The sequence below is a fragment of the Aspergillus glaucus genome, assembly GCF_001890805.1.
Source record: "Aspergillus glaucus CBS 516.65 unplaced genomic scaffold ASPGLscaffold_22, whole genome shotgun sequence".
Lineage (NCBI taxonomy): Eukaryota > Fungi > Ascomycota > Eurotiomycetes > Eurotiales > Aspergillaceae > Aspergillus > Aspergillus glaucus.
In genome coordinates, this window is record NW_019170474.1 from 371,141 (window position 1) to 391,811 (window position 20,671).

At 49.8% G+C, this 20,671-nt stretch overlaps 7 protein-coding genes across 7 annotated transcripts; 5 read left to right on the top strand and 2 right to left on the bottom strand.

Moving 5' to 3' along the window:
• The first annotated feature begins 161 nt into the window (after window positions 1-161).
• On the top strand, window positions 162-1,477 carry ASPGLDRAFT_156612 (uncharacterized protein). The gene is made up of 3 exons (XM_022542379.1): window positions 162-690; window positions 744-1,070; window positions 1,138-1,477. The coding sequence occupies exons 1-3, from the start codon at window positions 556-558 to the stop codon at window positions 1,333-1,335; spliced, it is 660 nt and encodes a 219-aa protein (XP_022397467.1). The 5' UTR covers window positions 162-555; the 3' UTR covers window positions 1,336-1,477.
• A 365-nt stretch (window positions 1,478-1,842) lies between these two features.
• ASPGLDRAFT_134081 (uncharacterized protein) lies at window positions 1,843-6,884 on the top strand (the record flags this gene model as incomplete). Its single annotated transcript, XM_022541264.1, has 2 exons — window positions 1,843-2,181; window positions 6,696-6,884. Coding segments are annotated over 2 exons (528 nt in total), but the record flags the coding sequence as incomplete, so codon positions are not given.
• Window positions 6,885-7,250: 366 nt separating this feature from the next.
• On the top strand, window positions 7,251-7,523 carry ASPGLDRAFT_38775 (uncharacterized protein; the record flags this gene model as incomplete). The annotated part of the gene is made up of 2 exons (XM_022544984.1): window positions 7,251-7,292; window positions 7,362-7,523. The coding sequence occupies 2 exons, from the start codon at window positions 7,251-7,253 to the stop codon at window positions 7,521-7,523; spliced, it is 204 nt and encodes a 67-aa protein (XP_022397469.1).
• Window positions 7,524-9,638: 2,115 nt separating this feature from the next.
• Window positions 9,639-10,681, top strand: ASPGLDRAFT_832615 (uncharacterized protein). The gene is made up of 3 exons (XM_022550207.1): window positions 9,639-9,855; window positions 9,915-10,292; window positions 10,389-10,681. Exons 1-3 carry the CDS (start codon window positions 9,751-9,753, stop codon window positions 10,575-10,577), a joined length of 672 nt encoding a protein of 223 aa, XP_022397470.1. The 5' UTR covers window positions 9,639-9,750; the 3' UTR covers window positions 10,578-10,681.
• Window positions 10,642-13,546, bottom strand: ASPGLDRAFT_832431 (uncharacterized protein). The gene is made up of 3 exons (XM_022550205.1): window positions 13,277-13,546; window positions 12,088-13,232; window positions 10,642-11,970 (listed from the first exon to the last, which is right to left on the bottom strand). Exons 1-3 carry the CDS (start codon window positions 13,297-13,299, stop codon window positions 10,754-10,756), a joined length of 2,385 nt encoding a protein of 794 aa, XP_022397471.1. The 5' UTR covers window positions 13,300-13,546; the 3' UTR covers window positions 10,642-10,753.
• Window positions 13,547-13,679: 133 nt separating this feature from the next.
• ASPGLDRAFT_832417 (uncharacterized protein) lies at window positions 13,680-14,319 on the top strand. The gene is made up of 2 exons (XM_022550204.1): window positions 13,680-14,227; window positions 14,264-14,319. Exon 1 carries the CDS (start codon window positions 13,794-13,796, stop codon window positions 14,097-14,099), a length of 306 nt encoding a protein of 101 aa, XP_022397472.1. The 5' UTR covers window positions 13,680-13,793; the 3' UTR covers window positions 14,100-14,227; window positions 14,264-14,319.
• A 183-nt stretch (window positions 14,320-14,502) lies between these two features.
• ASPGLDRAFT_69215 (putative vacuolar morphogenesis protein AvaB) lies at window positions 14,503-19,799 on the bottom strand (the record flags this gene model as incomplete). Its single annotated transcript, XM_022549340.1, has 5 exons — window positions 14,503-14,986; window positions 15,040-15,148; window positions 15,199-17,702; window positions 18,413-19,032; window positions 19,101-19,799. The coding sequence occupies 5 exons, from the start codon at window positions 19,797-19,799 to the stop codon at window positions 14,503-14,505; spliced, it is 4,416 nt and encodes a 1,471-aa protein (XP_022397473.1).
• Window positions 19,800-20,671: the final 872 nt, after the last annotated feature.

Consider the following 20,671-nt stretch of genomic DNA (forward strand, 5'->3'; position numbering starts at 1 on the left):
TGCATATCAACCGGGCGTCATTCCTGCAAGGATGCTAGCTTTGCTTACTTTTCGGTAGTACAATACACCTCAACAACAGTATTGTTGTGAGTTACAGGGCTGCAAGAGTATTTGCATCTAGATAGGTTGAAGTTAGTAGTAGTAGTAGTAGTAGTAGTAGTAGTAGTGGTAGTAGTAGTTGCTATTTAACGTCGGGAAAGACAGGTTGAGGTTTCGCAGGTTATTGTATCCTGGACTTTCTCATATATCACGTGGTATCGTACGTGGCTTTCGACAGAAATACGGGCATCCTTCCGAGTTGTTACGATTGGCTGGCTATCTAGTTAGATGTTGAGAATTTAGCAAGAGAAGGCCGTATTAAAGCAGAAGGGTTAATGAAAAGATCACCCGCGGAAAGATAGTGGAATAATGCCAGACATACAATGGAACTCGCCATTTATTCACTCTGGCTTTTATAAAATGGATTTCGCTAGAAGTCACCATGACAACTGTGGCTTCTATTCACTATAACACTCCTTCTTTAACCGTGTTATACACCTCCTTCGCGAAGTCGACATGTCGTTTACACCACCCAACAACACCATCACTTTCCCTTTCAAAACCGAAGAAGTTGATCCGCATACTCTTGCAGTGATGTCTGATGCTGAGAGCATGTTCACCTCTGGAATCAAGAGCGAGCAGGACGAAGAGGTAAGTCGAGCCATTCCATAACAAGACAGCGTGCTAATCACCCGTCCATCCAGGAAGAAGTTCCTGCTCCTCTATCGACTCCGAAAAAGCGCGGCAAGAAGACTACCCATGCGAACGACGACGATGACGACTCTCCAGCTAAAAAGACCAAGAAAAGTCCCTCCAAGAAGACTGGCGCCCTGGGCCCCATCCCCACGACCCTCGATGAAGCCAGCGCCGAGGATAAAATGATCATCCGCATGAAGGAAGTGGAGGGCAAGCCCTGGGCTGATATCCGCAAGGCTTTGGAAAACATCACAGGCACGAATCTTGGGCGCAGCACTCTACAGATCCGCTATACCAGGATGAAGACCAATTTCGTTGTGTTCGACAAAGTTGATGTACGTTGGTCCATGTACGTTGGTCCATGCACGTATTAGGTGCGCATTACTGATAGACTGTCAATAGGAGCCCCGTCTGTTCCAGGCCAAGAAGGAGATCGAGGAGCGCTTCGAGTCGGGGAAGTGGCAGAAGATCGCGGATTGGATCGAGGCCAATGGTGGGAGCAAATATCCGTCGACGACTGTACAGAAGAAGTACAAAGAGCTCAACAAGAGGAACGTTGGAAACGGTGTCGCTGCTACTGCCATGGAGGAAGAGGAGTGATTTGGGATTTGGGCTGTTTGGAATCTATATTATTGGAACCGTATTCAATCAATGGGTGTAATGTAAGGTGACGCATCAAAGCAAAGTACATAGGATCCTGCCAGAGGCTCAGTCAACGGAGCTCGCCTTCAATTCACTCCAGACTTGTATAAGATCTTGCGTAGCCCCCTCTGTTTAACACGCTACTTTTTTATTCACTTCAATAGCATCTGTCAAGCTCCACCCCCACTTGTTTTCTTGTGTCATAAACCTCTCATTTTCCCTATTACACCAACACCAGACATCGAACAACACAAGGAACATGTCTTTTACCGCACTTAATGGTGAAGACATGGAGCTTCCCTTCGCAAAGCACGAACCCATCGATTCGACCGGCATCACCTTGACCTCTGAGTCTTCGACTTCCAAGGTCAAAGAGGAGCCAAACGATGGAGTAAGCTGTCTCCCTACCACTATACCTCAAAAGAGCAACACATTTGAACAACACTAACTGCTATCTTACAGATAAAAACATCTGTCACCCCCCAGAAGCGATCGCGCGGAAAAAAGCAGCCTTCAACCGACCCAGACGCCGAAGCAAACGACAACGACGAAGGAAGCCCCACAAAGAGATCCAGAAAGTCCCCCGGCAAGAAGATGACTGTTCTGGGTCCGGTGCCGGCAAGCTATGAGGAGGCTGGTCCAGAGGACAGGATGATTCTGCATATGAAGGAGAATGAGGGGAAGGGCTGGGGTGAGATACAAAAGGCGATTGAAGAGGTTACTGGAAATAAGCTTGTAGGTAGTACGCTTCGGGTGCGCTATATGAAGTTGAAAGTCAATTTCGTTGTTTTTGAGAAAGAAGATGTGAGTTGTCCCCTCTTTCGCCTTCTTATTTCTAGTTTCTTCCCTAGATAATTGACAGAGACTGACACGCAACCAGGAATCCCACCTCCTACAGGGAAAAAAGGAATTGGAAGAGAAGTGGGAGCATGAAAGGTGGCACAGAATCGCCGAGTACGTCGAAACGAAGGGTGGGAACAAGTACCCTGCAGCTGCGATACATAAAAAGTTCAAGGAACTAAGCAAGTGAACTGGTTGCGTCGGTACCTGTACGGAGGAGACCCGCGGTTTGTTCGAGCGACATAAGGGGGCTTTCTTCAGGGTTATTCAGGACTTCATCGAGCTGGGGTATTCGGTCCGCTATGGGGTTCTCAATTGCATGGATTATGGGGCTCCGCAGTCTAGAAGACGACTGACCATAATTGCCTCCGGGTATGGTCGCTGTTTGGCCTCGCGTTCAGCTCTGGGAAAAGTATCAGTCGAGGTAATTGTCACCTAGCAAATAATGAATTTCAGCCAATGGTTATTCCCAGAGGTTCTGATGTACAATGAAACATGCCGCCATCCATTTAGACTTAGATAATGTATAGTGCCTATTGTTGCTTGCTCTATTCAATTCAATAACACAGCACCTTCTCCCTCAACTTTCTTCTACATTACACCAGCAACGAACAGCTAAACCAGCAATGTCCTTCACGTCTACCAGCGGAAACACCATGGACTTTCCTTTCGCAAAAGAAGAACCCGTTGACGATCTAAACGAAATGGCTATAATTCCAGAATCCCCGACCCTCAAAACCAAACAAGAAGCAGACCACGATGGATGAAAACGAATCCCCCACCAAGAAAAGCATGGCGAAATCCCCCGGAAAGAAGGCTGGCTTGGGCCCTATCCCAACGAGCTACGAGGACGCGAGTGAGGAGGATAGATTGATTATTAAGATGAGAGAGAAAGATGGACAGGGATGGTTGGACATTCGCAAGGTTATTGAGGAGATCACTGGTGTCAAGTTTGGTGGTAGTAGTCTTTCAAACCGTTATGGGCGCATGAAGGCCAACTTTACTGTTTTCGAGAAAGAGGACGTATGTTGCTACAAACTCCCCTTTTTATCTTTTATAGCATGGTACTGACATGCAAACAGGCAGATTACCTTTTGCAGGCAAAAAAGGACATCGAAGAGATGATGGAGCATGAGAAATGGCAGAGCATCGCCAATGCCATTGAAGCAAAGAGCGGAAACAAGTATCCTACGTCTGCGGTGCAGAAGAAATCCAAGGAGTTGACCAAGAAGGTCAACGGAAACGGGGTTGCTGTGGCTGTCGAGGAAGAGTGAGATTCATGATAAGGGACCTGTTACTGTCCAAGATCTGGGATACGGTTTGAATTGGATTTAGCCCTGGGATGTGCGACGGAGGATCAGATGGAGTAGCTCGATATTAGTAGTTATAAAAAGGAATGGCTATGTTCCAGTCAACTGTTATTCCGAGAGGTTCAGGAAGTAATGAGAATACCATTGATTTACTCCGGGACCCTAATAAATACAATTGCATAGTCACTTTACCCACCGCACTTACCTCAGTAACACTTCCCCAACATCTCCTGTGTACACACCTTTCTTCTTCCCACGTCCCAGCGACAGAAAACCGACTCATAATGTCATTCACGTTCATAAACGGCGATAACATGGACCTTCCTTTCGCTAAAGAGTCATTCAATCCAAGCGGAATGACCATGATCCCAGTGTCACCAAAGTCCAAGGTCAAAAAAGAGGAAGACGAAGTAAGTCTCCCACTACTGGTTCCAGATATCTAGAATAACCCACTATATCCAACAGAGCGAACCCCCCGTCCCTACAGTAGCCCCGAAGAAGCGAGCTCGTGAAAAGACGCAAGCCACAGAAGACGAGAACGAATCTCCAGCAGAAAAGAACAGAGCCGGAACGAAAGTTGGTCCTTTGGGCCCGATCCCTACAAGATACGAGGAGGTCGAATTGGAGGATAGATTGATTATCGAAATGAGGGAGAAGGATGAAAAACAATGGCTGGATATCAAAGCGGCTATTGAGGAGATTACCGGCACGAAATTTGGCAACACCACCATGAAGAACCGTTACGCGCGCATGAAAGCCAACTTTGTCGTTTTTGAAATGGAGCATGTATGTCTCTTTATGTTCTTTGTCGTTGGTACAAGGCTAATAATGCGATGCAACTCCACAGGAGTCGATTCTCTTGGATGTCAAGAAAGATGTTGAGGAAAAGTTTGAGATTGAGAAATGGCAGAAGATCGCCGATGGCATTGAGGCGAGATGTAAACAGAAGTATCCGGCTACTGCCATTCAAAAGAAGTATAAACAACTGAGCAAGAGGGTCAAAACGAGTGGACCAGTCGTAAACGATGAGTGACTATTAGGAGGTGCGGGTTGTATTTAGCCCTATCGAAACAGTACATAGTTATATAATCGCAACTTTTCAATACAAAAGACAAGCTAATTGTTATTTCAGTTCACGGTATAGCTTAATTGCCATTAACTTATGTAGTGACCTTGTGGCGGACGATTTCTACTGTTCCTATTCATTTCAATAACACTGCGGCTCTTGGTCTTCCCCTCCTCTCCAACTCTGCCTCCTGCGCGCACTTCTCCCTTGCGCACTTCTCTCTTAAACTTTCCATACACCAGCGGCAACATGGCGCCTCCTTTGCGAGAGAAGATCTGATTGATTTGAGCCAAAGAGACTTGGCAAAGTCCCCTGGCCCCTAAGGTCAAAGAAGAGGCCGACGGAGTAAGTATTTCACATCCCTTAACCACTAGTTAGCACCCCCATTAATCCGACTCAACAAAACTTCACCATTCCTACATCAAGTCCGAGGAAGCGATCTCGCTGGGAGAAGGTCACGATTGATAGAGGCAACTCAGATGAGCAGGGATCTCTCTCTAAGAGAAGCAAGACCAATGAAAACCCCTTCGTTTTCGAGCGTGATGTATGTTCCTTCCCGTCCTGAGTTTTTTTTTGGTATTCCATGCGTTTGGTAACTAACAAGAAAATGTGGACATTAAGCAACTGTTAGAGGTCGAGACAGGCATTGGAAATGAACAAGAGACTCCAGCTTTAGCCCCAGATGTTCATCATCCAGCACCTGGCTCGCAAACAACTTCAACTGACGCTTCTTCTCTGCCCCTGCAGTTCGGGCCAGCGACCGCATATCCTCACTTTTATCGTCTCCCCGGCGTTCCCCGCGCATATCGCCCGTCTTTAGCTGCAGAAGCTGCCCAAACCTGCGTCCGCTGCGTGGAGTTACTGAAATCTGAGCCGGACCACCGATACCGCAAGTGTGAATATTGTACAAAGATAAAGAAGCCTTGTGTTTTTATTCCACAGCCCTTGCGGTCCAACGTCGCCCATCCCCTAAAGCACCGGACGGACGCTGATTTCACTCAGCAGGCGGAGAGGGTTGGTAAAGATCGAAGAAATGGAGGCGTATATTTGCCATGATCATAGGGAGGCTGGTGGCGAGCTGGCTCAGTTGGTTCACTTGGGGCGTTGCATTAATAGGAACCTTTTCCGTATTGCTAATGCTTTGCAAGGCGCGGCGGGTGGTGAGGAATATGAGGAGGAAGACGAAGAGGTTGAGGAAGATGTGCTTAGCGGAGCTGTCGCGTAGGCTTGACTATTGTTGGTGCTTATCTCTACGGTAGCCCTGAGGCAATGGATAAAACAGAGTACATAATTGAATAGTGGTTAGCGCTCAATAAAATGATAGCATCAATGGCTATCGTCAGAGGCTCAGGAAATCTGTACAATGAAGCTTGTTGTCATTCACTATAGACTCCTTTAAATTAGACCTGCATTGTGACCTTTTAACACTTTGCACCTATTCAATTAGTGACACCTCATTATAGTCACCTCCAACTTTCTTTCTTATGTTATATACCTCCCTCCTCTCCAGCGACAGCTACCCAACGTCTAAAGAATTATACATTGTCATTTACGGCAATCAACGGTGACGCTATGGATCTCTCTATCGCAAAGGACGAGCCAGTTGAGTCGAACGAGACGGCAATGTCCCCCAAATCCCCGCCCCCCGAAGAGCAGCTCAGCGAAGTAAGACATCTTCCTCGCTATTCCCAAGCATATCCAATAACCTCCTCCATTATACAGAGCGAATCCCCCGCTCCCACCCCCACGCCAAAAAAGCGCCCCCGCAAGAAGAACACCACCGACGCAGACGAGCAGGAATCACCCACCAGAAAGACCAAGACCAAGTCTCCCAAGAAGGCCGTCGGCCTCGGTCCTATCCCCACCAGCTACGAGGAGGCCTCCGACGGAGACAAGCTGCTTATTCGCATGAAGGAGGTTGACAACAAGCCCTGGGCAGAGATTAAGAAGGCATTGGAGGGTATTATGGGTACGGACTTGGGGAAGGGCTTGCATGTTCGGTATTCGCGGATGAAGGCGAATTTTGTGGTTTTTGAGAAGGGTGATGTATGTTGTTTTCCTTCATGGTGCTGGTGAGAACTGGAAGCTAACAGTCGTGACAGGAGCAAGTTCTCATGCAGTCGAAGAAAGAGATCGAAGACAAGTTCGAGGTGGAAAAGTGGCAGAAGATCGCTGGTTCTATTGAGTCCAAGACTGGCAACAAGTATCCTTCTTCTGCCGTGCAAAAGAAGTATAAGGAGCTAAACAAAAAGTCGAACGGAAATGGTGTTGCGGTCAAAGACAAGGAGTGAACATGCGCTGGATTTGGCTACAGTTTGACGTTTGAGCTTGGAATGTCTGTCGGGATAATCGAAGTAGTTGTAGTTATCCTACGAAATGCATAATGGCACATATGGAGAGTGAATTTTCATGACGTGGGCACTGCCACTACTACTGGGTTAGATCTATCGCACAATACCAGCTAGAGACAAGCCAATTTTTCCCAGTATAGGGCATATTGAATATGAAACTTGCATTTAATGTCATACAGTAACCTTCACTGACAAGCTTCTGCTGCTCTTCACTTCAGTTGCAATTCAAACTCCAGTTTTCCTATCCTCCCTTCTCCACTTCGCCCTTCATTTCTCAAACACAGCGACAGCATAAATTCCCCTTTCATGAAGGAGAAGCCAGTCAAGACCAAAAAAGAAGACGACGAAGTAAGCCATCGCTACTCGCCTTGTGACTAGCCATTCCCGACAGACCTCCATTGACACGCTACCCAACAGAAGGAATCACCCGCCTCCATGTCAACCCTCAAAAAGCGAACTCGCGAAAGGAGTGAAAGGATGGATGGAGACGACGCAGACGAGCGGGAATACCTCACCAAGAGGAACAAAATCGAGGCAGACGCTCTCAGGGAGATTGATATATGTCCTTACACCCACTGATTGCTAATATCCTATGCTTGCAAGCTAACGTGAACATCAACGGGAAATGTTCGAGACCGAGAAATACATTGGACACAAGCAAGACCCCCCGGCACCAGTCCCAGCCGTTAGAGCCGGTGACAATCTACCAGCAACTCCAGATCTGGGTGATACTTCCTCTCAACCCTCAACGCCCAAATCGTCCACCACGTCTTAGTTTTCCTCTCTTTTCCCTGCCGAGGCATGCATCCGTTGCGTGAAGCTGCTAAATTCCAACCCAAACCATCACTGCCACCGTGTGCACCAGTCCCGCAGATACGACCCCTATATGGAATTGGACAAGCCCTGTCGCCCAATCCCGCGCCCTTTGTGGGCCACTGTTGGCCGTCTGCTTGATTCCCAGATGGATCCTGACTTTGATAAGCAGGTGAAGAGGGCTGTGGAACGATTGGAGGCGTATGGTCATGCTGGAAAACCTCACGATGAGACTATTCACTTGTTGCGGTCTATCATAGGAACCTTTTTCGTCTTGTCAACTTCGCGCGGGTTAACTACGGCTGGTATGGAGTAACTTGGTGAAGATGAGATGGAGGTTAAGGAAGGCGTGTGAGATTGTTGATGGTCGAGAAGCAAGATATTCCTTTCTTCTCGGAAATAAGTTCGAAGAGCGTACAATGAGCTGAGCAGAAAGCGAGCGGAAATAGTGTTGCAGCCAAATATGAAGAGTGATATGGAAAGGATTTAGCTACTGGGTTGGATCTAGCCCTGGGCAGTCAAGAAAATCATCGAAGTAGTAGAATAGCTATCACCTTCCGATACAAAAGACGAAATCAAGACCCTACAGAAATCCGGAGCGTAATGAAAAATAGAACCTGCTAGTAAAACCGCGCAGTGGCTTTTTTACAGACATTCACTTCAACCACCCCTCTACCTCTAGTCTCCTCGCCCCCGCCCTGTTTCCCTCGCTAGACCTCCTTCATCTTTCAAAGCAGCAACAATAGTTGAAAGCTAAGAATATGTCTTCTACGGCAAGCAACGTCAAAAAAATGGAGCCGTCTTCTGTAAAGGAAGAGCCAGTCCGTGTCAACGTAAAAGACAACAAGGACAACAAGGTAGGACATCTCTACACTCCCCTCATGGCTATCCAACCACAAGCGCCCCTTCTAACAAAATATGAACAGAACAAATCTCGCCCCAAGCCCGCCCACAAGAGACGACCTCGCGGGAAAAAGCAGGCCACCGTGGACGGCGAAAACGTGAACCCCACCGAGACGAACAAAACCAAACTGTCTTCGAAAAAGTCTGATGACGGTCTTGCTCATGGTTCTACCCGTGCTAGCTCTAAGGTTGAGAAGAAATACCCTATCGATGATGCCCCTGAATACGAGCAAAATGTCCCTATGCCAGCCCTGACTGTTTCTCACCCTGAGGCCACCCCGTCAGCTACCTCAGGCCAGGATGCTTCTCAGTCCGAACCAGCTGGCGCGTCATCGTCTCTCCCGCAAGTCCCTAAAGCTTCACTCCCGTATCCCACTCTGTTCGCAGAGGCTTCCCGGATGTGTGTCGACTGCGTGAAATTGCTCACATCCGACCCGAACCACCGCTGCCACCGCGAGATCAAACTCCACAACTGCGAGCGCTGTGTGCACTTGAACAAGAACTGTATCTCACTCCCACGCCCCCTGCAGTCTACTGTTGCTCGTTTGTTGAAGAATCGCGCGGATGCAGACTTCGGTCAGCAGGTCGAGGGCGTTATTGACGAACTGGAGGTGTATGCGTATGGTCGCCATGATGAGGGTCAGGATGAGACGCTTCATCTGTTGCGTTCTATTAATATGAACCTTTTCCGTATCGCCAATCTGTTGAAAGTTGCGGCGGATGGTGAGGAGCATAGTGAAGAGGAGGCGGAGGTGGATGAGGGTGTGTTTGGAGTGTAGGGTCGTCGATGGGATCGTCTCTAATCCTCCAGAACGAGTTCGAAGAATGGAAGTCGTGAAATGAGTGAGATCAAGGCTTGTGTGTATCTAGTTCTAGCCAAATAGTGTTACTTAATACCAGAGCAAGTAATGGTAATTCCCAGAGGTCCAGCATAATGGAGTTTGTATCATTCACTGTAGACTTCTTGTGCTTAACACTTGTCACCTTAACACTTCAAAATTCATCTCTCCCTTTATTGCCGTGTTATACACTTTTATCTATCTTCCCTTCTACTCAACAACAGCAGTTGGGGTTGAACTTCTCAAGGAACATGTCTTTCACAGCCATAAACGGCGAAAACATAGACCCCCCTTTCGCAAAGCAGGACCCCGATTCAAACGAACTCACCATGACCCTAGTCAAAGAAAAGGACGAAGCAAGTCATCCACATCCCCCTAATAACTCTACAGAACATGTCAACTAACCGTTATACAGAACGACTCGCCCATCCCCAACCAAACCCCAGTGCCAACCCCCCGCAAGCGTACTCGCAACAAGACCACAACCAACGACACCACCGACGAGTCCGAGTCTGAACAGAACCACGAACAAACCTCACCCAGCAAAAAACCCAAACCCAAATCCCCCTCCAAATCACCCACCAAAAGAACCCCCGGCCTCGGCCCCATCCCCAACAGCTACGAACAAGCAAGCAACGAAGACAAACTGCTCATCCGCCTAAAAGACGAGAACAAGCCGTGGACCGAAATTACAAAGGCGCTGGAGGATATCACGGGGATGACGTTGGGTGCTGGGCTGCGGTCTCGGTATGCGCGGATTAAAGCGAATTTGGTGGGGTTTGAGGAGGGTGATGTATGTCCGACCTTTCTCCCTTCTTACAAGTGTTCTTGGGATTGGTCTTGGTGCTGTGTATTGGAAGCTGACAATTGACAATGTGGGCGTGGACAGGGTCCGATTCTATTCGAGCTCAAGAAGGATATTGAAGATAAGCAGGAACTTGAGAAATGGCAGAGGATTGCTGAGGGGATTGAGGCGAGGAGTGGGAATAAGTATCCGATTACTACTCTGCAGAAGAAGTTTAAGGAGTTGAGTAAGGTCAATGGAGGTGGTGCGGTTGCGGTCAAGGACGGAGAGTGATTGAAGGACTCTGTACGGAGTACAGGAGCTGTGTTGGACGAACGATGATTGTCAAGATTCAAAGGCAAGTCCATTTATGCTAAGGTATCTCCATGTATCAACAAATAAATTCCATTCCGACACAAAACCGCAAGATAAAACCGCAAATAATGCAAAATATAAAATCAAAAAAGCAATCAAATAACCATTTCCCGACGCCGACCCTGCATGCCCAATCCCAATTCGCCAAGTCTCGCATCTTTCGTAGAATCGTCACTGTTAGTCCTTGCCACGGCGGTAGGCCGGACCTTGGCCCCCACGAACCCCCGCCGATCCCGTCCTGTTCGGCCTCGGCCGAGCCAGTTGTGTTTGAGCGCTTTGCTGAGCACTTCGATTCGCTCCTGTGGTTCGTCACCGGTTTGCACGCTGGCGAGCACGCTGACGCATTGCAGCATGCGGCCTACTGTTTCGGTAATGAGGTGGGAGGTGTCTGGTGCTGAGGAGGATGAGCGGTGGATTATGGTTGGTCGTGGGGCCGGAGAGAAGGACTGGAAGATTAACTGGTCTGGGTTTGAGGAGGTGTTTGATGCTGCGCGGCTGCGGTTGTCGCTCATGCTCATTGAGTCGGATGAGTAGCTGCCGGCGGCGGCGTTGAGGAGTGTCGATGACTGAGAACTATAGCTTCCGAACCCTGCATCTAGCGATGTTGCTGTCCCTGGTCGTCCGCTGGTGGTGCTGCTCTTTGTTGTTGTTACGCTGAGACCCGAGTTGCCCAGGTTGATGCTGTCGAGACTCAACCGAGAGAATGTGTTGAGCAGGGTCTCGTACCGACAGATGATCACCATGTCGCGGAACGCGGTCAGGACGAGGTTGCGAACTTCCAGCACACCTCCTGGCGGACCGTATGGTAATCCGTTCATGGACGTCCCACTCCAAAACTCGTTGGCTTCCCGCAGACTCATCACGGACCCGCATCCCTTGAACTCCAGGTCCAGAGGAAGGAATACTGCTTGAATGAACGGGAGGATCGTGCCAAACGTGAGCATCCATATCTGTACCAAATGAGGCACCAGCTTCTCATCCGGAACACCGCTCAAGTTGTGGTTCAGCGACGCGAATCCTGTATCCAGCAGTACGCGCAGGTCGTCAATTATCGCAGTCGGCGTGCGTTTTTGCACGCATCGTTGGATGTGAATCAGAACCAGTTTGTTTAGATCCTCGATCGCAATCCGCACATCCTCCCCGTCAAATATGACCAGGAGCTTCGCTTTCAAAAAGTCCCACGCATCTTCAGGAGTCATGTTATTCAAACCAAAGCCCTGCAGCGTCTCTCTGAGAGCGGCTTCGGCAAGAATCCCCGTTGAACTCCCAAGGGACGAAGGACCAGGAAAAACAGCGGGAGTACCGTTACTGCCTGTTGCATTTACAAGCCCGTCAACCAGCTCTGATTCCGCCAATGCTTTTTCTTCCTTTTTCTTCTCGCGTAGAGCCCGTCCTCCATGGAGAATGTCAAGGCCACTGACTGACTTACCGAATGTAGTAGAGACAGTACCGGGTGACTGAGGAACAAACGAGTAGAGCGATTGGGGGGCGTTCGGATCCGATGGCTTCGAGTTACTCCATGCCGACGACAAGGGCAGATGGCGATGTTCGTCCACGCGATCCTTCAGCTTCAGCTTCTGTCGTGACAGGAAGTGATGTTTGTGTTTCTCCTTGTCTTTGTCCTTGTCTTTATCCTTTTCCTTCTCCTTGTCCTTCTTCTCCTCGCCAGACGCTGGCTTATCGGCCGGTACAACCGTCGACGCAGACCCATTCGACAAATTGTACATGGACGGATTATTCAACGGCAATGCCGGCGTATCCGGTAAAGCAGGCGTCGACGTGCTAACAATCCTCGACAACCCACTGGCACTAGCAAAGCTCATCTTGCTCGGCGACGGCATACCCCGATCCTTGAACGGATCCTTGTCCCGACTAATCCCAATATGCTTAGGCTTCGAAAATAACCTCTTCTTCTTCTCGCCCTTTTGCTTCTGTTCCTTCTCAGGGACCGGCTCCGCAGGCATCCCCGGAGACTGTAACCCGGGACTCCTGGGGAATGCGACATTGGCCGCCGTCGTAGCAACATTTGTATTTCCCCCGACTAGTCCATTCTGATATGACGGTCCTGGCGTGATATTCGGGGCAGCTAGTAACGGCGGCGGCGGCGGGGGAGGAGGGGAGTCGCTCCCTGTCCTCCTATTCCTCGATACATTATCTTCCGACCCCTGGGAGATCGCCTGCGGCCGTCTCGGGGGGTGCTGGGCAGATGACTGCTGATACTGCTGTTGCTGTTGCTGCTGTTGTTGTTGCTGCTGCATCGCCGCCTGAGCGGCGATCCTCGACGCGGAAAGCGTAGCATCTGTCGACGAGGCTGTCGGGAGCGACGGTTCGAAAAACCCTTGGGAATGATGTCGAGACCGATGCCGTTGGATCTCGGCCCTCTCTCGCCCTAATGTGGTGGGTTTCCGACCCAACGGCTCATTCTGCGGCATGTTGGCGACCGGTCGCACGGACGGGTTGGCAGTGGACGAGGAGGTAGTGCTGGTGGTGGTGCTGGTGGTGCTGGTGGTGCTGGTGGTCGTTATCGAGGAGGTTCGAGGGGGTCGGGACGCGGTGGCTGTGCCAGGAATGTTGCTGGTGCTGGTGGTGTTGTTATTGACGGCCGAGACGGTCGTCACGTTGGACGCAAGCGAAGATGCATCGCTTCCCGACGAACCCGCAGCGGCCAATTCGTCGTCGAAGGAGGGACGAGAGGGAATCTGGGCTGCTCTGGAGGGATGCTCCGGCGAGCCAGAGAACCGCAGCGTGTTCATAGCGAAGTGGCGGAAGTGGAAGTTTGGAACGGGGCGGAGGAAACCAAGGAGAGAGTGAGAGACGATGATGCTGAGACGTTGGACAGTATTACCGTGACCGGGTTAAGGAGCGCATGTTCCTGTCGTAGTCGTCTGGAAGGAGACAGTGTATGATTGTTGATTGTTGTTCTGGGGAGACGAAGTAGCCAAGGACGCCCATCACCGTCGATCGATCGCTGTTTAGCACTCCGTCTGGAACGTTTCCCTTTCATTAAACGCCGACGCACCCCGCCCCGAGGCTTTTTTCACTACCGCCCGACCACCACACTATTCCACACCACGCAACACTAGCAAGTGAGAAACCATACTATACAGATAATTGAGTATTCTCATCTTGATCGTCATGTCTACCTCTACCGGAAACCACCTGCACGCCGTCTACATCTCCCCTCAACCCTCCACCCAGACCCAGACCTTCCAGCACGACCTTTCGCCAGCCCCGGCACCATCCGACACGTCGTCCAAGGTGTCCTATTTGGGAGAGCTGCGACAGTTGGTTCCGAAATTGCAGGACGAAATCAATGTGTTTCTGACGGAGCGCATGGAAGAGGACAAGAAGGCTGCGGAGGCGCAAGGGAGGAAGGAGTCGGAGAAAGAAGCCAAGGAGGAAGAAAACTACGGAGAGGAAAATGTGGAGGAGGATGCTTGAGGTTACGCAGTTTCATAACGGTCATGCATTGCGAGATTGCTCGGTTTTCTCGTTATATGGACATTCGGGATATCGACTCTATCAACTATACGGAGTACCCGCACGGTAACAACACGCCATCGCACACAACACCTTCGGATCCTTGGATATCGCTATCCTGGGGTATCAAATCGCAGAAAAACATCCGCCGCTCCGTCCGAACCTCATCACGGACGGAGGTTATAAGAGAAAGAAAAAAGAAACAAAACAGAAAAACAATGAAGCATATGTCCAAAATCAACGAATGCAAAATGCAGAGTATTGTCATGAGGTAGTCGTCGACAGTCGATTCGCACAACCGAGATGAACAACCGTGTTACTGCGATTCGTTAGTGGACATCAGTGTGCACAATACAAGGAAGACTTACTCTGGAAACACATTAATCACACTCCCCCCAAGCCGCTTGTGGCATATTCCACAGATCCTCTCCTCCGTCACAGTAACATGCCTCGACCGCGAAGACTTCGGGTCAATACCCTCGCCAACCAGCAACTGCGCCTGTGCCTTTACGTTCTGGACCTTCTGCAAATTCGTCGCAATTCTGGACTCGTTGAACTTGGAATTGGCGGCTCGCATACGACCTTTGAAGTAGAACTCTAGTTCTTTGACCGGTAGTGATTCGGGGATGAGGTCCAAGGCGGAGCTAGGAGGGAGACGGGATCCGTGCTTGGCGAGTATGTCGAGTGCGGGTCCATATTGTGGTTTATTTCCATAGGGCGGGGTGAGGTAGAGACCTAATAATGTCAGATGGATAGACGAGTGTTCATCTTTTGCTTGTTCGTCCTTTTCTCCCTCGGAGGTAGCTTCTTTCGCGGCCGTGTCCTCCTTGTGGACGTGGTTACAGTATCTGTAGTGGTTAGTCAGCCTCATCATGAACCAATTATTTGATCGTTGGCATACTCTTCTGCTTTGGCATAGTCTTGAAGTTTGAACACGTAGATCTCCAAAGCCTGTTTATGCTGTCCCATCTTGCTAAACACGATGGCTCTCGCTTCGAAGAACTCGGGATCTAGTACGGTTAGTAACAGCCAACGGATCCATGCATAGAGGAAGGCTTACCATTCCGATCCAGCCGATCGAGCATCTTAGCCGGTGAATATTGCGAACTCGATCTGAGCGTCTCCAGGAATCTGTTCCGCCACTCGTCGCGGTCGTCGTCACTCGCAAACTCCCCTTTGTTCAGACGATCCAAGTAAAGAAGCAATAGTTTAAAGTGCAAATCCGGCGTGGTATCGTTCAACTCCCCAATAATATGCTCGAGGTACTGGACAGCCAGAGCAATATCAATCTTCTCGAGAAACTCCAGCACCTGGTGTCGGGGTAACGTCTCTGCATTTTCAGTGTCTGCCACGAAAATCTCCATCCCCAGTTCAGGATCCTCTCGCACAGGCCACTCCGCAAACTCGAGAATGAGTTCGATCTTCGCTGGAGGCAGGTTCTGTAGATACCCGACCAATCTCTTGGGTCCATGGAGTTGCGGGGCTGACTCGTCCTCTGTTTCTGCTTGGCCGAATTTGCGCAGGAGCTCGAGGGCTTGACGATGCATCCTTTTGCCATAGAGGAAGTCGATGAGGTCGTTGTAACGGCCGGTTTCTTCTAGCCGCTCCATTACGACGTCAGGATCACAGAAGTTCGCGATGCGGAATAGCGAGCCGGCCAAGGAGGGTGTCGCAAACATGTGTGCCCGGAAAAGAGTTGTGTCCACGAGTCTTGCCTTTTCTCGAAGTTTCTCGGCGAAAGCTTCCTCTCGCTCGTCTCGTGGGAAGCCGAGCAGTTTCACGACAGAATCAGTAAACTCATCATCTGCAGCATTAGTTGGCGGATCCGGGATCTTGAGTGATCCATCAGGATTGAGGAATCGCTGAAACCTCCTTCGGACATCAGCAAGATACGCCTGGAGTTCGCGAACGGCAAGTTTGAGATCCTTTCCTTCAAGACGCTTGTCCTCCTCAACAGGCTTGCTACGGATGCTACCCGCATCATCGAAGCCGTCAGTCCTTGTTCGGAGGATGGACCTCATAGATGGAGCATGCGTCAGTCTGGTAGGGCTTATAGCATCCTCGGAAGTCGCATTATTCTGGTTCTCATTCGGCTTGGGTGAACCTTCCGATCCGCTATCCTCGGATTCTTCCTCTTCGACGATGATGGAGAGATCGCCAGCAATCAACTTAGGATAGAGTCTGATGACCGTCTCCGGAGGAGCCGAAACCTCCGTAAATAGGTCCATCGCTTGCCGATATTTCCTGACGTTGAACAGACCCTCGGCCTTTTCGAGTTTAATTTGGCGTAGCCGGCTGGGTTTATCCTTTAAAAGTGCATCCTCGAGCATAACAAGCAAACTGATTGCCTCGTCCAGATACCCTTTCTCAACTAGGGTGTCGATCTGCGTGTCGTAGCTCAGAGCTTCCATCCTCCAGATAACCCGATCACTAGCAATCAAGAATCCTTTTCCGGCATGGGCCAGGCTGATCGTAGGCTGGGGGATATGCATGAGATTGGCCGATGGCAGCGAGACGGACTGAAGCAACGACTGAGTTTCCGGATTCCTCACCTCCAGCACACCCTTGGACGCATCATGAAGCGCAAGTAGAAATGGATATGTGTATCCGATATCCGCCGGTGCATGGCTCCACGGAATCTGCCTGCGACCCAACGAATTGCCATCAGTGTCGATGAAATGAGTGTTGATGTCCTTTGCCAGCAGTATCTGCCCTTCGTTGAGTCTCGTAGAGAGAGGCTTCGGACCCATCCCACTCATCCCAATGTAACTCATACTAGCAGCCCCAACACCAGCCAACCTCCCAGTCTCCTGACCACCCAAGCCCCCAATACTCCCCGGCCCAACAAGCTCCGTGACCGAAGAGCTCTCAAGATCCACCATGACGAAATTCGACCCAAGACCAGCTACCAGCTTCGCCCCAGAGATCCAAGTAAGCGTCTTAATCCCACTAACCAGAACCATCTCCGCAGTGTCCTTCTCGGGCTCCATATCCCGCCATGTCCACAGGAGTATCTTCCTTTTAACAGCGACCGCAACCCGAGACACAATCGACGGAACGCCAGTCTCGGGATCATTCACGATATTCGAGGTAATCGCAAACGTCGTCGCGCCTTTCGTCTTGCTGAGCTGCTCGTGCAATTCGTACGTCTGCAGGTCGTGGATCGACACGTAGCCGCCCGATAACGAGACCAGCAGCTTGGCCTCCTTGATCAGGGCCAGTTGCTCGATCTTGTACCGAGAGAACTTTTCGATTTCGCGTAGGAGGTCGGTTGGTTTCGTCTTTGGTGTCGTGGCCCGAGGTGAGCTTGCTGTTGCGGGCCTATCGCCGTTCTTGACTGTATCTCCTCCTTCTCCTTCGCCTCCTCCATGGTGCTGTCCTCCACCGTTGGTGTCGGCGGCACCCTCCTCATCGTAGGAAACCTCATTTATCCGGTATATTCGTAGACTGCCATTGTTTAGCCCGACGAGGAGTCGATCGCCGTATGCGAGGACCGATTCGATCTTGGATTTGTCCCGCTGCTTGAGCTCGACGAGAGGCCGAGCCGTGAAAGCAGACAACATGCTGTGCCAATGCACCTCGGTTGTTCTCGTGCCTGTTCACCCGTTCCAGGCACAAGATACAAGCATGTCCAGCAAGAATATCAAAGCCGAAAAGCGCAGCTATTCATGCTGCTTGCAGTTGTTCCCGATCGGCGGACGCTGGTTATCGCGGCGTTAGTCAGAATTTAGTCAGCTGATTTATCGATAGGGGCTATGATGTCATAGGCACAAGAATGTTTATTATCGAGATTTCCATATGAAAGTAATATTATGAAATGTAAGTACTACTATGATATTTGCTTATGTATGCTTTTTGAGAATAGACATCTTTGAAAGGGACACGCCACCAAACTCAGAAAAACGTATTTTCCAAACGCCTCGGTCTTCATACAATGCCGAAGTAGTGTGATGGACAGGAGGTAAAGAGTGTTTATTCACGGGAGAGGAGAGGGCAGGTAGCGTAATATAAGAGGTGAAGGATGTTGATCGATTATAGAAACCCGGAATATATCTTAAGTCGGAATGAGGTAGGGTATGCCGTAGATGGATGGAGATACCTAAAAGGGCATCTATGCAACGTATTTTGACGAATAGAACGACACTCGAAAATGAAATAACTGACAAGGCACAGCCTGCAAGTGTAAGGTCGAGTCACATGTAATTACACGGCGTATTGGGGTCGAATGTATGCTCGAATAGCCACTCCATCATTTCTGGGGATCCGAAGGGAACTCCTGGTGGTGTGCAGAAGTACCCTTGCCACGCCAGGTGGATACTGCCGGAATGTCGGCCTTGAAGCGCTGCTCTTCTGTTCCGTACGCACGAGGAGTGAGCTTGATCAACGTGTGAAGAGGAACTTCCATCCACGGGCTTTGCTCTTGAGGGGTATTGAGGAAGTAGGCATAGATGCACCGTAGCACGGCTTGATGAGTGACGATAATGACGTTCTCACTGCGCTCCAACTCCATGATGATGGGCTCGAGGCGAATAACGACATCACGGTAAGACTCTCCACCCCGGTAACGGTAGTTGTACTTGTCTTCGTCACGCGCTGCAAAGTCCTCGGGGTATTGGTCGGCAATGTCCTTGTAGGTCAGGCCATCGCAAACACCAGAGTCAAGTTCGTCAAGTGCCTTCCATTCCAGTTTCCCAAAGCCCGGTTGACCTACCAGGTGACGAGCAGTCTGAATCGTACGCTTCAAGGTCGAAGTCCAGATGACAATCTTCGTATTGGGCGGATATCCAGACTTTCGCATGAGTTCAGGGAGAGCTTTGGCGTAGGCCTCGCCCCGCTCGGAAATGCTGGAATCACCGCCAATCTTTCCAACCAGATTGTACTCCGATTCTCCGTGCTGAAATTGAGATTAGCATATGCTTTGTCTTTGTCTTTGTCTTTCACTTCTTTTCAGTAACCACTTACACGAGAAAGCCAAATCGAGCGCGGTTTGATGTGAAGGTTCTGGATATAGTAGACCAACCGACTCGACAAATAGTCCTTGATTTGGTTGATTATGACGGTGGAGCCGACATTGATAAGCTTGACATAGGTGTAATGCTTCTCGTTCTCGTCGATGGTTTCATAAACCTGCTCGTAGTTCCGGATACGAGTGCGGAAATCGAGCGCAGCCATCTCGGGATCCTGACCCTTATAATCCGGAGACGTGGTTTTGACTTCGAGAATGTTGTTCATAATGACCTCCTCATCGTCACATGTCGACTCGACGAACAAGGTTTCAACATTCTCCTTCTCGCAGGATTCATAGATCCACTGGCGTCGTTCCCTGGTCGAATTGGTGGCATCGAGGATGGCAACGACACCTTGACCTTTTCGGAACCAGGCAAGCATGTCGAATACTGCAGCCTCAGCGGCAGCTCGCCTCATTTTCTCCCCTTCCTCATTGTGAGGTTCGAAGAACTTGGCCGATGGCTGCGGTGTGTTATGCCGACGATAACTGCCGACGTTGAACACCCGAGCGGGAATGCCAACCCAGGCAAGATACCGCATCGCCTTTCCGGCTATGAGACTCTTGCCTCTGGCCGGAAGGCCAACCATGACAACACAGATCTTTGTGTCATCTGACTGTAAAATTCTCGATGGTGAGCGTGCTTTCGACAACATTTCCAGAAGACTTTCTTGCAACCCGTAAAACAGAAAAACAATAACTTAATACGAGGAAATCCATGCCCAACATCTACCACTGCTTTATCAAGGCTGGGCGTTCCGACAATCGGATGCTGGAATCGAAGATCCTTCCTCGATCACGAGAAATACGGGGAATGATTGGATCCCACCCGATGTGACAGCAGTTTGCGCAAGGAAACAAATGACATGACATGCCTGATCATAAAGCCGTAAATTGAACCTCATCTGACAGACGACGGAATGAGGGGAGAAGACAGGGAAAAGCAAAAAAAAAAAAAAAAAAAAAAGAAAAAAAAAAAAAAAAAAAAAAGGAAAACTTACGCTGGCGAAATAACTCTTGTGCCCTCGCTCACCGCGATTGCTGCTGAACGACATGGTGAATTCTTTTTTGTTGAGCCTCTTTCTTGACTTCGGGTATTGATGGGAGAGGTCGAGACTTCGGGGACGGGTTTACCGATCGCGCAGGAAGCCGAGAATAGGAGAAGATCGGGAAGGGTATTAGCAGGAGTAATTATGCACCTCTTTCTTTTGGCGATGCTTCAGCGACTCAAAACTATTGAGCGTAGTCGAATGCTCCACCGGACGGACGAGACAGATCCGGCTGCCTCAAAACTAGCAACTTTGAGGGAATCTTCAGCTGGTGTACTCTGTAGAGGAAGAAATGATAAGGCGATTCAGGGATTATTCTAGCAAAGGACTAGACCCCGATGGTGGATGCGGTGAGGGCGAAGAAGAGAGGGAAAGGACAGCACAGACGTCATGCCGTGGGAAAGCACGACCTGGACAAAATACAATGGAGGGGATATAGAGAGGATAAAGGGGGAGAAGAGAAGAACAGAACAGAACAG